Raw genomic sequence first — 17271 nt, 5'->3', positions numbered from 1 at the left:
CTCCATTAAGAACTCTCCCATCCAACAAGCAAACCTGCAAAGCCAACAAGCCCATGGAAGGAGTGGGAGGGCTACATGGCTGTCAGAAAGTTCTTGAAGGACTTCAGAAACCCTTCAATGGCCTTGGCAAACCAGGGTCGAGAGAACGTACTGCGCAGTGTAAAAATACGGAGGGCCAAGCTCCCATTACTATTTTGTTCTCTATCACATAGGTGAGATATTATCCATTTTACAAACCCTGCAAGGACTTTCTAGCAACCTGAAGCTTAAGAAAGTATCGCGCAACAACCAGAAGGATAAAACCAATAGCTCTGAAGCTCCAGGAGACCCTGTGAACATCACGGAGGAGGGGAGCCATTTAGCAAAGGCCCTCAATGGATCTTGGCCCACGAAGCGCTGCACCAGGACGGTGCGAAGGCCCCTGCTGCTCTGCCCCCCCTCCCCGCCCCCCCCGCATCCTGGGGTCTCTCTGCAGCCGTTCCCCACCTGCTGCCCACAGGCGTGCAGGAGCGGGAGGCGGCACTGGGCCCGCTAGCGAGGCGCCCTCGGGGCAACGGGGGGCACTCGGCCAGTCCGATGGTGCTTCCGCGGGCCCCACCTCCCCACGCCGCCCGGAGCACAAACGGACGCCACGGCCAAGGCGTCTCTGCCCCCTGGCGAGGGGGCGTGGGGCGGGGAGGTGGGGACGTGGGGCGGGGAGGTGCTGCCTCCCTGTCCCGACTTGCTGCGCCAGAGGGCGAGAGCAGCGCCCCTCCCAGCCTCCTCCCGCAGGGCACAGCAACAGCGCCCAGGCTGTGCCAGGGGGGCGACAGGCCCACATGCTCCCCGCCCCCCCTCCGCTGCCCTGGGGCCCTGGCACTTGCTTTTCCTTGCTCAGCCCCTAGCATCGGGTGCCTGCTGCAGAGAACGCACCTACCATCTTTGTGCAGAAAGCTGGGAGCAAACTTCTTCCCATGGCTGCAGGCGTAGTCCTGGAGATCTGGGGCGCTGGAGGAGCCTCCGAGGACTGTGGTGCTGAAGAGCCCCGTGCACGGCGACCCTGCGGAGGAGCAGCAGGCGTCAGGACCTGCCTCCCTCTCTGACGCACGCACCATCGCATGCCTCTCCATTCCTGGGCTGGCAGGGAAGGGAGCAGCACAGAGGAGGGGGGGAGCAGGGCAGCACTGACGGGCGGGGCTCCGTGGGCCTGCCCAGTGCCCCCCCCAGCAAAGGGAGACTCAAGGGTGCTGTTCGCTGTTCTCAGATCCGCTCTGAACGGCCTCACAGGAGGTGGCCATCTGCGGCCCACGGTGCACAGCCAGCAGGAGGAGGCAGGGCGCTCAGCCTCTAGATGCCGAACCCACAGACTTCTCCCAGCCAGAGCAGGATGGGTGGCATCCATTCCGGCTGGGCCTCGTGAGCTGGGTGCTTGCCCTGGGTGCCAAGCTGCAGGGGCACCAAGCCTCGGTGACAGTGTTTTTTTCAGTGGACGGTCTGCAGTGAGCTAAGTTGACAAAAGTAGTAAGTGACTTTAACCATTTTTTCTCAAAAGTACACAGGTACTAACCTGATTGACTGTTAGCTGTGATACTAACTACAAAAATGAACTTCCATCAATCAGCTTTAAGTCTCCCCACTCCCCAGTTTCCAGTCTGATGTCACTCATTCTAGAAAGAAATCAGTGGCACGTGGCTTCACTTAGAGACGACTTTTTCAAGAACTACAAATAGAATAAACACTATGAGCACTATAAATTTTTTGTTTTTTATGAAAGGTATACATTGATGGGGGGGCGCTCCCTGCCCAGGGCCCTCTCTAGCCAGGGGCTGGCCCTGCATCCATTGGTCCTGCTCTTGGCTTGCGAGTAAACGCTGCACCACAAAGCCTGGCGAGAGAGAAGTCCCCGGTGGAGGAGGACGGTGGACAGCAACAGTGGCATAGCACATGGCAAGATGCAGCAGCAGCTGAAGGGAGGCAAATCCCCTGAGCAATCAAGAAAGCTGCACCTCGGAGACAGGTGCACTGTCCATCCAAAGAAAGCCGTCATGGGTCGAGGGGAGGAAAATAGGGGGGAACTATCTGCAACCTCTCCGAACACTTAGCCAGAAAAAAAAAGGAGAAAAGATCTTTGAGTCATGCAGTTAAAGGTGCTGGCAGCAACTGCAAGGCAAAGAAAAATAATTAATACAGTGCAGCATTAGCTTGTGTTACAAGGCCTGGCAATAGTCACACGTTTAGATGGCTTCAAAAAACAATCAGACACATTCGAGGAGGAGGAGGAGAGGGCTTGGTAGAAGCTTCACCCGTGCAGAGGCATCCACCTTCTCTCTCATTGCCAGATGGTGCACACCAAGCGGGATGGCCATGCTCTGCTTATGAGCATCTCAAGACATCTGGGCTGGTTGGTATTAGATCAGCCTTTGGGCTGATCCAGCAAGGCATATCTCCTTATGCCTGGCAGGGATAGCTTAAGGCTAGAAATTGTGCTTCCATGCAAGATCTCTGGCAGGACCCTTTTGTCTTATCTCCGAGATCCCTTCCATCTCAGTCTGCAGGATTTGCAGTGTCCACCAGCACACACGAAATGGGGGCTTTCCCTCTTTTCTACACACACACCCGACTCTGGTGTCGCTGCCCACAATCAGCACTGCGCCGTCGAGAACTCCGGGCTCCTCTCACTGGCTGCTCATTTGCTCATGGCATGAATGGGAGAACTGTTGTTGCCCACATGCTGGAAGGAGGAGGACCGGCCCCCAGGCTTCTCCCATACTTCTGTGGGGAGCACAGCAACGTGGCTACTGGAGGGGCAAAGAACACTCAGCGCCCCAGACTTCCCTGTAGCCCATGGCAGCTTTGCCAGACTAGGTCTTGGCTGTCCAAAGAGCCTGGCCTGTGCTTTCCAAATTGTCACGCGCTCTCTGAGATGCACTTGGAACCAGCAGCACCCAGCTTCCACACTGGGATGGAAGTGAAGACTTGGCTCTGTGCTGGGCATCCCTCCTGCACAGAATGGCAGACTGGAGCGGTGAGAAGACCAGCCCACAGGACGATGCTGGAAAGGGGGAACGCTTCCTCTGCGGCTCACGACTACTGACAATACGGGCTGGAGAAAGCAGGCTGAAGAATGGCCTGTTCCTCCAGTGCCTTCTGGAGACGGCCTGCAATGAGCCTGCAGCACCAACCGTGGGCGCAAGCAAGCCCGCCCTCGGGGCAGGGGCTTCGGTGCTGCCCGTTGCCTGGGGGAGGCCTGGCCCTGCCAAGAGTCCTTCTTCTCGTGGTCTTGCATCCCCACATGCGGGTGGTCCAGCACCTGGCAGCGCAGTCGGCAACACCCCTCCTGGGAAGAAGGGGTGCCTGAACAGCTGGAGGCCCCCCGTCCGTCTCAGAAAGCCCACCTCCTCGTCTGTGAGGATGGGCGGGGGCCTCCACCTCGCTGCTGTTTCAGGGTTAGGAATCTCAGCATTTCGCTTCGCAGAGAGGAGACACACAGGATGCCTGAGAGGGGCCACTGCATCCTCCTCCATTAATATCAGAGGACTCTTGCTGGGGCTGTACATCGCCTTCCATGGTCTGGTGTCAGGGCTCCATCCCATCTGCCAGGTTTAAGAGAAAAGGTGAGACGATGTGAGGGAAATGGACGTCCAGTGCTGACGGGTGTGTCCTGTGCACGCCGCTGTCTAGGGTTGGGGTTGGGCTGCCATTGGCTTTGTTCCTTTGTTTGAGAAGCGGCATCTTAAAAAGAAGCGCTTATGAATGGATTTTTATATACTTTTGCCACTCCCTAAAGGGTGCCACTAAGACTAAAAAAAGTGGGCTCTGCCGTCACGATAAAAGGAAGGAGAAGTCCTCTGAGAGGCACCTCAGGCAGTTCAGGGAACTCAACTGCCTTTAAAAAAGATCTGGTGTTAAGAGTTCCAAGGGGAGTAAGATCTTGGGAAAGCACCCCATACATGCTGATGCTGAAGCATGTGGCCGTTGGAGAGGGTCTGCCAGAGAGCACAGACAGGGGAGGGAAACCTTAGAAGGGCACCCAAGTAGCCGACCATTAGCAATGCTGCAAGAGCCCATAATTGGGTGCTCCAACGCAATGCAGAAACTGCCACTGAGCAAGGATGGAGGAGGCCATTCTGAAGTGCTTAGGATCCCAGAATGCTGCTCCAGAGAGACTCCACACAGGCATAGGTTCTCAGAAACTAAGGCCTACACCGACAAGAAGAGAACAGTAGTGTAGTGGGAGACTCCTTGCTGCGTGGGATCGAAACCCAAGTATGTCGTAAGACCCATGGACTTGCCAGGTATGCTGTCTCCTAGGAGGACGGATTAGAGATGTGACTGAAGGGTTGCCTGCACTCATAAAGCCTGCTGACAGGTATCCCTTTCTTCTCATCCATGTGAGAACAATGATAGTGCCAAGCGGAGCTACAAAGAAATCGCCTCAGACACTGAAGCTTTGGGACGGAAACTCAAGAACTTTGGGGCCCAGATAGTTTTCTCATCCATCCTTCCAGTAGTTAGAATAGGGACAGAAAGGGAAAGAAAAATACTCCATGTGAATGACTGGCTAGGAAGGTGGCGCCGGCGCAAGAGATTTGGATTCTGGGACCACAGGCTATACTTCCTGGACGATGGGACTGTTGGCAAGGGACGGGTTGCACCTCACAAAGGCTGGGAAGAATGTGTTTGGCCACAGCATGAAGAACTTCATCAGGAGGGCTTTAAACTGAATCTCACAGGGGAGGGAGATGTAAAGATGGGGGTAACAATGGATGAAGGTTCATGCACCACAACAGAGAGAACAGCTCTAATAGCGCCCAATAACAGTCTTCAGACACATGTAGGAAGAAAGCCAGACTATGAAGCACATGGTCTTTGATGTCTATATACTAATGCCCAGAGTATGGGAAACAAATAGAACGAACTGGAACTCTTAATACAAGAGGGAAATTATGACTTGATAGGTGTAACTGAAACTTGGTGGGATGACTCCCATGACTGGAATACAGCAACTGAAGGATATAACTTGTTCAAAAAGGACAGGAGGAACAGAAAGGGAGGTGGGGTTGCACTATATGTGAAAAATACATATCTCTGCACACAGAGATACCTCTGCATACAGGAGGATGACCTTGGAAGCCCCATCGAGAACATCTGGGTTAAAATAAATGGAGCAAAGAATAAAAGGAATATGGTGGTCGGGGTCTACCACCAGCCACCCAATCAAGGAGAAGACGAGGATGAAACTTTTGAAGAGCGAATTGCCAATATTTCAAGGAAGCATGATGTAGTAGTCATGGGGGACTTCAATTTCCCCGATATTTGTTGGGAGACAAATTCTGCAAAACATGGCCCCTCCAGGAAATTCCTGACTTGTGTTGCTGATAATTTCCTCCTACAGAAAGTAGAGGAAGGAACTAGAGGATCGGCTATCCTATACTTGAGTTCTTGGTTCTAAAGGAAGCAAAAGCCAAGTGTAGCCAAACGCGTACCCTGGATTTTAGGAGAGCCAATTTTAATAAACTCAGAACAATGATCAGTAAGGTCCCATGGCAAGCGACGCTAACGAGAAAAGGAGTCCAAGATGGGTGGGAGTGTTTAAAAAAGGAAATTATCAAGGCACAATTACAAACTATTCCAGTAAGAAAAAAAGGCGGAAGACAACAGAAGACGCCAATGTGGCTTCACAATAGCTTAGAGATGACCTGAAAACAAAAAAGGACATATATAGGAAGTGGAAGGAAGGCTACGCTACAAAGGAAGAGTACAGGCAGGTAGCACAGAATTGCAAGGATGGCCTCAGGAAGGCTAAAGTTGAGAACGAGCCGAGGTTAGTGAGGGATGCTGAAAGCAACAAAAAGGCTTTCTTCAGATACATGCATAGTAAAAGACAGAGGAAAGAAATGGTTGTTCAGCTATTAAATAAGGATGGCAAAGTGATAACAGATGACAAGGAAAAGGCAGAAGTGCTCATTTCCTACTTTGGCTCAGTCTTCTCCCGAAAGAGGGTCTTTCCCCCTGGCAAAGGCAAAGTACAGGCTGAAGGGGCAGGATTGCATCTTGAGATCGATAGGCATATGGCCAAGGAACACCTCATTACTTTGAATGAATTCAAATCTCCAGGGCCAGATGAATTGCATCCTAGAGGAATAAAGGAAATGGCAGAAGAACTCTCAGGACTACTGCCTATTATCTTTGAGAAATCATGGAGGACGTGTGAAGTGCCAGATGATTGGAAAGGGCAAAAAGGAGGAACCTGGGAACTACAGACCAGTCAGTCTGACATCAATCCCTTGGAAAATTCTGGAGCAGATGATAAAGCAATCCATCTGTGAGCACCTTGAAAACAATGCAGTGATGACTTGAAGCCAACATGGATTTGTCAAGAACAAGTCCTGCCAGACGAATCTGATCTCATATTTTGATCAAGTCACCTCCCTTGTGGACTGTGGGAATGCTGTAGACATCATATACCTTGACTTCAGCAAAGCTTTCGACAAAGTGCCCCATGATATCTGGATTAGCAAACTAGCTAAAAGTGGGCTAGACAAAACAACTATCAGGTGGATCCACAGTTGGCTACAGAATCGGACTCAAAGAGTGCTTATCAATGGGACCTTCTCAAACTGGGGAGAGGTCACGAGTGGGGTACCGCAGGGCTCAGTCCTGGGCCCAGTGCTCGTCAACATTTTTATGAATGACTTGGAGGAGGAGGTGCAGGGAATGCTGACCAAATTTGCAGATGACACAAAATTGGGCAGGATAGCTAATACCCTGGAAGACAGAAACAAAATTCAAAGTGATCTTGATAGCCTGGAGCGCTGGGCAGAAAACAACAGAATGACATTTAATAGGGATAAATGCCAAATTCTGCACCTAGGAAAAAGAAACCAAATGCACAGTTACAAGATGGGCGATACTTGGCTCAACAATACTACAAGCGAGAAGGATCTTGGAATTGTTGTAGATCACAAACTGAATATGAGCCAACAATGGGATGTGGCTGCAAAAAAGGCAAATGCTCTTTTGGGCTGCATTAATAGAAGCATAGCTTCCAAATCCCAGGAAGTACTAGTTCCCCTCTACTCAGCACTGGTTAGGCCTCATCTGGAGTACGGTGTCCAGTTCTGGGCACCACACTTTAAGAAGGATGCAGTCAAGTTGGAGAGGGTTCAGAGGAGGGCAACAAAGATGATCAGGGGACTGGAAATAGAGCCCTGTGAGGAGAGACTGAAAGAACTGGGCGCGTTTAGCCTTGAGAAGAGAAGACTGAGGGGAGACAGGATAGCGCTCTTCAAGTACTTGAAAGGTTGCCACAGAGAGGAAGGCTAGCATCTCCTCTCAATCATCCCAGAGTGCAGGACATGGAAGAATGGGCTCAAGTTACAGGAGGCCAGACTCCAGCTGAAGTTCAGGAAGAACCTCCTGACTGTTAGAGCAATACGACAAGGGAACCCATTCCCTAGGGAGGTGGTGGGCTCTCCCACACTGGAGGCCTTCAAGACGAGGCTGGACAGCCATTTGTCAGGGATGCTCTGACTTGGATTCCTGCATTGAGCAGGGGGTTGGACTCGATGGCCTTGCAGGCCCCTTCCAACCCTACTATTCTATGATTCTATGATTTGGAGAAGAGACAGACCAGGGGCCAATCTAAACGGAAATGCTTTGTGAAGTGTAGGCCCCTTCCAACCCTACTATTCTATGATTCTATGAACCTGAGAAAAACCCAGGACCAAACACATGGGATCCAGGAACAATGCCCTTCAAGCCTGAAGGCCTCAGAGACAGCCTGGCTGAAGGCCTCTCGGAGTCAGCCTGGCTGCTGAAGTGAAGACTCCTCTGACGTACCTGCTCTGGACTCTTAATCAGCATGGAGGTGTATGCAGGATCCCAGAGCGGTATCACAGTACCGAACTGAAGCTAAGGAAAGGCCCACAGATGGCTGAGGACACAGAACAATGCCTCGTAAACACCACAGAATAGGCTCAGGCAGGGTTGGGGCCTTGCAGAGACAGTCTTGTGGCCTGCGAAGCCAGGCTAGCATGCCTGAGTGCAAATACTCCAAAGAGGAGGGAGAACCCATGCAGTGTTGCTTTGCCATCTTTGTTTGTATTGACTTTCAGACATTTATTCCTTGCAAGATGATACATGCTGTCCTCAGGGGCTAAAAGACCACAAAGATATCCCAGACCCAAAACCAGCCCCCAAAGTCTGAGTCTAGACATCTGATCAAAGACTTCTCCAAGTTCTCTGGAACTGTGGTCCATTCCAGGAGTGAGCGCGAGGTCTCCTCTGAGAAAGGCATCCACATATCGGCTACAGTCTGCTATGAAGACTCAAAAGCAATGAAGTCCTTAGTGGGGTTTAATCAGCCACCTTCTAACCTTACTCAAAAGGAAGGAGACGTGCTGAAAACATCCTTGGGGTGGAGAGGGTTGCAGGCCATTTCTGCATCTCTCTGCCTCTTGGTGCATTTGGGGAGATATGTCTGCCCCTATTTTACAGTTTCAATTCAGAAATAATGTCCCAGCAATACTGGTCAGCAGACATGACAAAGGGTTGAAAGATACTTATGATGGGCGCACTGGCAGGGCAGGTGACATATAATAACTAAGCTAGTCTTTTGCACGGCAGTTCATCAAAACACTCTTACGAAGTTCTTCAAAAGATTGCTAAATGTGCCCAACGCTCAGCATCAACGCTCAGCTTGATAATGATGACCAATCTGATAACCTCCATATACGTGACAGATCGCTCCCTTGGCAAGGGACGCTTTGGAGAAATGCAGCTTATGGAGCTGCGGCTTTGTCAACATGAAGGATTATGTGGCAGTTGGCCCACAGATTCAGTCCATCTACAGTGGAGCATACAGCCAGCCATGTACAGATGACTCCTAATTTCCTAAACGAGACTGTACTTCTTGGGGATCCAGACTAGATAGCATGTGACCTTTGGACTATAGCTTGAGAAGCATCTGAAAATCATATGGGCACCCATGTCAACATGGTCTCAAACAATTCCTTTTTACATTGAAAACAACAAACAACAGAGAACAGGACTTATAACACTGCTTGCATTCTGCTTTGGTCAATTGTATAAAACACTCCTTGTTTTAGCAGTGAACAATAAACGTTCCTTTGAACACCTTGATTTCTTCTTAGCTGGTGATTACTTCAAGACTGACTCATTTCAGTCATGAACCATGAATTTCAGTTTCCTGAGTCCCACGGAGGGCCCTCTCCACCTCGGGAAGGTGCCTACTCCTGGAGCCTGTAGGCAGGGTCCACATCTAAACTTCATCTCTCCTGGGGGAGGAGCTGTCCTCCCCCACAAACCAGGCTGGAAAAAGCAAACACTTCTCACCCCTCATTAGCCTATTTAAAAAATGACAAACGAACTACGCTGATGGCACATGTCAGACTACAGATACCCAAAGTAGTCAGAAACAGAGGTTAACCAGAACTCCCAGAAGCTACCTACCACCCCACATGTACGGTGATAGCTGAAGCCTCTAAACTATCAATAATTTAATTTTTTTTTACATTTAACTATCCACATTCTGTTCCTTGCATGCCTGACAGGAAGTAGAGGCAGGCCAAATGCCCTCTGTGAGACTCAGAAAACTGAAATTCACAGTAAAAATTTCCTCTTTTTCCTGAGTCACATGGAGGGCATTCTTCACCTTGGGATCTTTCAGAGCTATGTAAACTACAGGTGGGCTTCCAAGAATGGCATGCGACTGGACTACCACCTTCTGGAGCACACGCCTCCCAAAAGCTGCTGATGCAGACGTGTACCTATCAACTTTATAATGTTTTGTAAAGGTATGTACAGAAGCCCAAGTAGCTGCCTGATAAATCTCTTCAAAAGGAGAACGTCCTCTAAGGGCTGCCAAGGTAGCTGCTCCCCTCAGAGAACGGAACGTGATTCCCCCTAGAGGTGGTTTCCCCAAAGCCTAATACGCCTCCATGATACATTCCCTCAACCATCAAGAAATGGTGGACTTGGAAACCTTATTCCCCATGGAGTTTCCCTGAAAGGACATGAATAGGATTTCTGATTTTCTGAAGTCCAAAGTCCTGTCCAAGTAAAACAGAAGCACCTGGAGCACATCTAACCTGTGCCAGCTTTTCTCCTGAGGATGAACAGGATTTGGACAGAAGGAAGTGAAGAAAAGCTCTTGGGTTCTATGGAACAGGGAACTGACTTTAGCAATAAAGGAGGGGTCTGACTGAAGACCAACCTTGCCTGAATGAAAGATACACAGTTGTGGATCTGATGAAAGGGCCTGCCTGCTCAGATACCTGCCTGCCAGAGGTAACAGCCACTAGAAAAATCACTTTTAATGTGAGAAGTTTCAAGGAACACGTGGCCATTGACTCAGATGAAGCCCCCCATCAACACCATCAATACCCAACTAAAATTCCAAGTGGGGAATCTGTGTACTGTAGGTGGATTTAATGCCACTCCTCTTAGGAAGCGCCTATAGTGAGGGTGAGAAGATAGTGACATCTTTCCTCCACAACCCAGGATGCTGATGAGGGCTGCCACCTGCCTCCTGATGGTATTAGTGCTCAGGCCCTTGTTTAATCCTTCTTGGAGAAATTCCAGATTCACCTTTATCTTTCCTAGCAATGGGGACTTCCCAGTCTTTGTGCACCACAGTAAGAAGATCTTCCAAGTATTGCTGTAAACCTTATTGGTAGAGGGCTTTCATGATGACAACAGTCTTCAGTACCTCATCCGTATATCCCATCTGCCTCAGCCACAAGTGTTCAATTTCCAGGCTGTCAGACAGAAAATCCCAGCTGTGGATGACATATTGGTCCCTGAGTCAACAAGTCCTTCCTGATAGGGTCTCCAGTAATTTGTCCCCACCAGTTCCAGGAGGATTAGAATGACTGTTGCCCTTATGCATTTTATCTCCAGCACCTGAGGAAGGATTGGAGTGGGGAGAAACACAAGAGTAGATCCTCCAGCCATTGAGATGTTAGGGCATCTGTCCCCTTGGCACCAGGGTCGGGGACCTTTGTCAGGTACTTGGGTATTCTGTCTGGTAGAAAAGAGACCCATGATTGGAACCCCGAACCAGAATGTGATTGACCTGAACATATGTGAACTGAGTGTTCATTCCAGTTCCCTGATGGACGTCCTGCTGAGCCAATCTGCCACCTTGTTGGAACTCCGCGCTCAGTGCTCTGCTTTGATGGACTGAAGATATTTCTCCACCCTCATCAGTAGCTTGTGGGCCTCCTTGTTGAGAGATTTTGAGCAAGTTCCTCCCTGCTTGTTCTCATAGGCTTTGGCCAACACACTGTCCATTCTGATGAGGACTCTCTCTGGATCATCTAGGTTCATTCCTTCTTGGAACCCCATCTGGTCCAGCCACCATTCCAGTTCCTGATGTACTCACTCCAGAACATTGATTTGACTGTGCATGCAGGAGGCAATATGGCTCTGGAATGAAAGCAACAAGTTCTGCAGTTGGCATGAGTGAAATCTTGATCAATGCACCAAGCCCTGACATGACACCATCCTTGCCAGTAGCTGAGCCAGGGCCATCAGGTCTGCTCTTTTCCAAGAGCGAATGGACATTGCCAGTTGAGATAAGTTCCCAATCCGTTCTTGTGTGAGAAACATCTTGAACTCAGCGGTGTCCAGTATCACCCCCAGATGTTCTAGTTGCTGGATGGGGCAAAATGCACTCTTCATGTTTACCAGAAACCCTTGGTCATAGAATCATAGAATAGCAGGGTTGGAAGGGGCCTACAAGGCCATCGAGTCCAACCCCCTGCTCAGTGCAGGAATCCAAGTCAGAGCATCCCTGGCAGATGGCTGATCAGCCTCATCTTGAATGCCTCCAGTGTGGGAGAGCCCACCACCTCCCCAGGCAGTTGGTTCCATTGTCGTAGGAGTGGGTGGAGATGCAATCCCCTTTCTTCTCCTCACTGTAGCCATGTTTCTCTTCAAACAAATCTTGCAGGTCCTCAGATGTTCTCAAATATTGTTGCTATTTCTTAAACCATCCCTCAGGTGTTGTTGATCCATATATTACAATGGAACACGTCAGCCCTGTTTTCTCCTATAAAATAGGAGTTTCAGAACAGCTTTTTGCGATGGTTAAGCTCTGGGGAGATAATCTTGGAATCCAGCCACCACCACCCCGCTGCCTCGTGAGGAGTACTTTTCTCCAAGATGTTATCCAGATGCTGCCTTGCCCCCCCTTTTAATTCCAGGGGGGAGATGAAAAGGTTTTTCAACCTTTTAAAAAGCTGTTTGAGATAGTGTCCCGCGGAGAGTCCATGGGATGCTGCGAGGGCGACATTGGTTCCAACTGGAACTTATCATTGTACTGAGTTGATTAAAATCAGCTTTCCTAAAATCCAGGGTATGCGGTTGACTACACTCGGCTTTTGCTTCCCTTAGAACCAAGAACTCAAGTGCAACATGGTCGCTTTCCTCCAGAGTTCCTGTAACTGCTACTTGATCCACTAAGTCATCTCTGTTGGTTAGGATCAAGTCAAGGACAGCCAATCCTCTAGTTCCTTCCTCTCCTTTCTGTAGGAGGAAGTTATCCGCCACACAAGTCAGGAATTTCCCGGAGGGGCCATGTTTTGCAGAATTTGTCTCCCAACAAATATCGGGGAAATTGAAGTCCCCCATGACTACTACATCAGTTCCTGGTCCTTGAGGATTTCAGTGTGAATTGGGTGCTGTCTGTACACTACTGCTCCAATGATGCTCTGATTAAAATGTCAGCTAATTATGGGTAGAGGTACACCTTGCTTATCCTCAGATGCGCTATGACAGCTACCAGGAGCTTGGTAAACACTTGAGAGGCCAAGGTGATTCTGAGCAGCAGAGCCTTGTACTGAAAAAGTTGGTTGTTTTCAGATACTTCAGATACTGCAGATACTTCTGGTGTTTTCTCCTGATTGGAACATGCAGATATGCCTCGGACAGGTCTACGGATGCTTGTTCAGAGTTGCCACAATTGATTTCAGAGTCTACAATCTGAAATGTCTTTTGATGATGTGTTTAACTATTTGAGGTTCAAAATGGCTCTTCTATCCCCATTCCTTTTGGGAACAAAGAAGAAGATGGCGTGAACACGGTTTTGTCTTTCTTGCAGGGGCTGGTTCTATAGCTTTTACCTCCAATAGGTGATAGATAGCCTTGAGAAAGTTCTGATGCTTGGAACACTTGCGTGAACGCGGGGAAGCTATAAACCTCTCTCTGGGAAGATGGGCACATTCCGAGGCATAACCCTTGGTTATTGCGTCTTTCACCCACTTGTCCAAAGCAGTCTGAAGCCAAGTGGGAGCAAAGTTCAGCAGGTGAACCACCCACTGTTCGACAGGCGTCTGGTGGAGGAGGAGTTCTTTTGCCGTTAGCTGTACTCTGAGGCATAGTTTGAGGATGCTGACTGCATCTTAAGCTTGTCAGAAGATCTGTAGGTTCTTTGCCATTTGGGCTTATAACTACCCTGTTGGTTTGGTCTGTGCATGCCTCTGTTAGGACAAAATAATTGCTGTGTTCGGGCTTTTCTATTTTTCTTTCTTTGACAGAAGCACTGTTTCTTTTTCCTTACATTCAACCAAAACTTTGCTGAGCACCCCAAAAGTGCTCCCAAAAGTCAGGCACCTGCAAAGAGTGAAGTGGCCAGCTTAATCTGGGAGCCTGGATCCACATCCCAGTTCCTAAGTCATACGTTACATCTCGCGACTGTGGTAGCTGCCATGGCTTTGGCTCCAAACTGGATCACATCCAAGCAGGGCTGCTGAATAAGAGATTTTCTTCAACCCATCCTTAATCGGTTTGGGAATCAAATCCGAGCCTGCCAATTCCTCTGCCCACAAGTAAGTTGCCCTAGCAAAAAAGGAATTAGTTGTTGATGCCCTCAAGGCAGCAGCGGTTGCTTCAAACCCTCTGCATAGAGCTGCTTCTACTCACTTATTGCAAGAATCTTTGGGCCCACTTTCCTGATGGGGGGCAGGGCTGCTGAGGTCAGGGCAGCAATAGGGGCATTGACCCCTGGGGCTTTCAGCTGATCCATGATCTTAGCTGGCAGAGAGCAAAGTTTATGAGCCAGTTTGTGCAGTACTTGATTTTCCCTGATGAGGCCCACCCTGCCTTCCCGACTTCTGAGAAGGCATCAGCGAAGGGGACTACGAAGGTTTTGGGTGGTCCAGATGGAAAAACCATCGTAGCCCCTGCAAAGGTAGTGGGGGGTGCAGAATCTTCTTGTTTAGATAATCCTCCTTAATTTGAAGAATTCTACTCATTTTAGCTAACCGGGCTGGGGAAAAAAATCTACTGAAAACAAGCATCTGTGAATAGCAGGGGAATCCAATTCTGCCTCTGACCATTCTCCTTTCTCCTCATTATTTGAACCACAGGTGTCCTGACTCTCGTCTGAGGAGGGAGATGGGGATTTGTGTTGTTTTTTTATCCTGTTTGGATGGTTTACGTGCCTTACAACCCTTCCTTTTGCCCCCATCTGAGGCCTGTAGGGCATTAGTGGGGGGAGGTACCCTTATGGCATCTGGGGGAAGAAGATGGGGAGGAGATGGAGGGTGATGAAGATGGGCTGGAAGATCTGGAATCTGAGGAAGATTCCTTAACCTTAACCCTTTTTTCCTTATGTTTAGTGGAGCTTCTAGACTCATGTCTGCTCCTCTTTCTTTCCCCTTTGCACTTCTTACAGGGGGAGGGGAATTTATTCCTAGTGGGCCCCTTTCTGCTAATTCTTGGGATATAATCTGTCTCACCCACTGGCAAAATTGCACCTCCTCCTGAGGCAGCTCCATGGTGGGGGCTTACAATGTTTGAGTGCTCACCCCACCTTGCTCTGTGCTCCATGTTGCTTGGCCCCAAGAAGTTGTCTCCCTGTTGTGGCTGGTCTCCGACCCTCTCCATGTTCTTCTGAAGGGGTCAAGCCAGGACCACAGTTTCTTCCCCTTTGTTTCCCCCCAACCCTGACTGTAAGGGAAAGGAGTTGGAACCGGGTGCAGTGGTAGCGGCGGCGGCGGCAGCATGGGCCTTCTGTGGCCCTGTGAAGTGGGAAGGAACGCTCTTGTGTCCAGGGTCTTCCAGCCACACCACACCTAAAGCTGAGTGCAGGCCATGCCCAGCCCTGGAGCCTTGCAAACACTGCTGCCCCTCACTCTTTTTCCCTGCTGACAAAGTGCCCGTGCCTTAGTGGAGCGTCTGTTGCAGGCTGTCTCTAGGCCTCAGCAGAAGTGCTGAGGAAGTTCGACCCTTCCCCCTGCTAACTTGTTTGCCCCGGCTCTAGCTATTGCTGGATGGGAGAAGGGGCAGGAAGGGAGGAAAGAGAAAGAGGAAGAGAGAGAGAGAGAGAAATGAGAACAGAGAATAATAAAGGGGGAAAGGGTGTTTTCTATGTGGAAACAAAAGTAAAACTAAGATGTAGGGTGAAGCTCTGTAGAGCTCCAGCAAAACCCAACTGCTCTGCTCGCTAGGCAGGGCCGGTGAGGGAGATAGGACAGCTCCTTCTACTGGAGAGATGAAGTTTAGATGTGGACCCTGCCTTCAGGCCCCAGGAAGAGGCACCTTCCTGAGGTGGAGAATACCCTCCGTGTGACTTGGGAAATCATGCTGTTATGGTTTAAGACATTCTATACCAATATGGCACCGATAAAGGAGAATAATCTCATTAGCCCCATAGTCAGCAGGTGGCCATCAAGTCACAGCCGCTGACATCCCTTCGTCTCCTACGAGGCATCACAATGCAAGGAAATGCAAAGTGATGCATGTTGGAGCAGAAGAGCCTAACCTGACCTATATGCTGCTGGGGTCTGATCTGGCAGCGACCAACCAAGGAAGAGATCTTTCTTGGTCAAGATGCCAACATGATGCTTCCCTTATATAAATCTATGGTGCAACCACACTTGGAATACTGTCTGCAGTTCTGGCAACCACACCCCAAAAAGGGTATTGTGGAGTGGGAAAATGTGCAGATAAGGATAACCAAAATGATCGAGGGGCTGGAGCATCTCCGCTATGTGGGAAGATTACAACAGCTTGCGCAGTTTACATTAGAGAAAAGGCGAGTAAGGGGAGACATGATAAGAGGAAATTATGCATGGTGTGGAGAAAGTGGATGAGGAGAATTTTTTCTTGTTCTCATAATATTAGAACCCAGTGGGGTCATCCCATGAAGCTGACTGGAAGGCGATTCAGGACAGACAGAAGGATGCCCTTAACACAGCACAGAGTTGAACTCTGGAATTCACTCCCACAAGATGTAGCACCCATTTGGATGGCTTTAAAAGGGGGTTGGGCACATTCCTGGAGGGGATGTCCTGATGGTTACATAGTCTCTCCAGTATTGGAGGCAGTGTGCCGTGCACACCAGTTGCTGCGGGACATGGGGTATGGGCGTGTGGGGTACTGCTGCTGTTGCACTCATGTCCTGCCTGTGGGCACTTGGGCGTTGGGAAAGGAGATATTGCTGCTAACAATCAATAGAGATGACGAAGACGATGACAACCATGATCAACAGCAGGTCTTACAAAAAAGACAGTGGTTTTCCAGAAAGGTGCGACTGCTGTCTGGAGGCTCCCACCTCTATGATGGCCCTGGCCCTGGGTGTGCGGGAGGCCGCAAAGGCAAGATGGCAGTGCCCCCTTTTTCCAGCCATGAGAACTTCAGCTGGCAAATCACCGGATGCCACCAAAACTGCAGCCGGACTGGGGGGCTGATGCCCACAGCAGAGGTCAGTGCCAGTGACTGCATTGCCAAGGCGACAGCAGAGCCAGCACCTCTGGCTCCCAAGCCTGGCTGTGCCAGACCCAAGAGGCCCCCACAGCACACATGCGCTGTAACAGGAGGGCAGGAATGGCCAAGGAGGACACTCTCCGTGGGGCTCCAGAAGCACCTGCTGCTGCTGGAAGGGAAGGAATGGAGGGGGAGAGCCAGGCTGCTGCGAAGCCCCCCACCCACATCTGAGGCTGGAAGGAGCAGGGCGCTGGGCTTCTCCAGGAGCAGACAAAGGAACAGCAAGGGCACCTTTGCCTTCTGACAGCTGCTTTTGATAGCGATGGTACCACTCATGCTGGTTTATCTTGACAGCAGTACATACTGAGAAATGACATCTTCTCTTCCTGAGGATTACGGCAGTTCAACTATCCAGAAATGTCACCCGAGGAGTTCTAATTCTCCAGAAGGGAAAGTACCACATTAAACAGTTTTCTTTGTTTGGGGGCGGGCACATCGCCACCCCATCCTTGTGACCGCTCAAAGAAGAAAACAAAATTGCACTGGGTGCTCATGCAG

General features: G+C 50.0%; 1 protein-coding gene across 15 annotated transcripts in view; it reads right to left on the bottom strand.

The window, feature by feature from the left end:
• PPIP5K1 (diphosphoinositol pentakisphosphate kinase 1) overlaps positions 1-17271 on the bottom strand; it is a 109391-nt gene that overhangs the window by 40463 nt on the left and 51657 nt on the right. For 12 of the 15 annotated variants that reach the window (XR_014785445.1, XM_084817807.1, XM_084817810.1 and 9 more), the window contains one exon: positions 917-1039. Coding sequence is in view for 14 of the 15 variants with exons in the window: in XM_084817807.1 (XP_084673933.1) it covers positions 917-1039 (123 nt within the window). In the remaining variant the exon portion in view is untranslated. Of the gene's footprint in view, positions 1-916; positions 3573-17271 lie in introns of those variants that run through there. The other 3 variants (XM_084817820.1, XM_084817819.1, XM_084817821.1) reach the window with 3 other exon arrangements.

This window comes from Heloderma suspectum, chromosome 11 (assembly GCF_057233095.1).
Source record: "Heloderma suspectum isolate Gila_16-S chromosome 11, 16-S_ref, whole genome shotgun sequence".
Taxonomy (NCBI): Eukaryota; Metazoa; Chordata; class Lepidosauria; order Squamata; family Helodermatidae; genus Heloderma; species Heloderma suspectum.
Note: the sequence above shows the minus strand (reverse complement) of the source record. Positions and strands in the feature narration are given on the sequence as shown.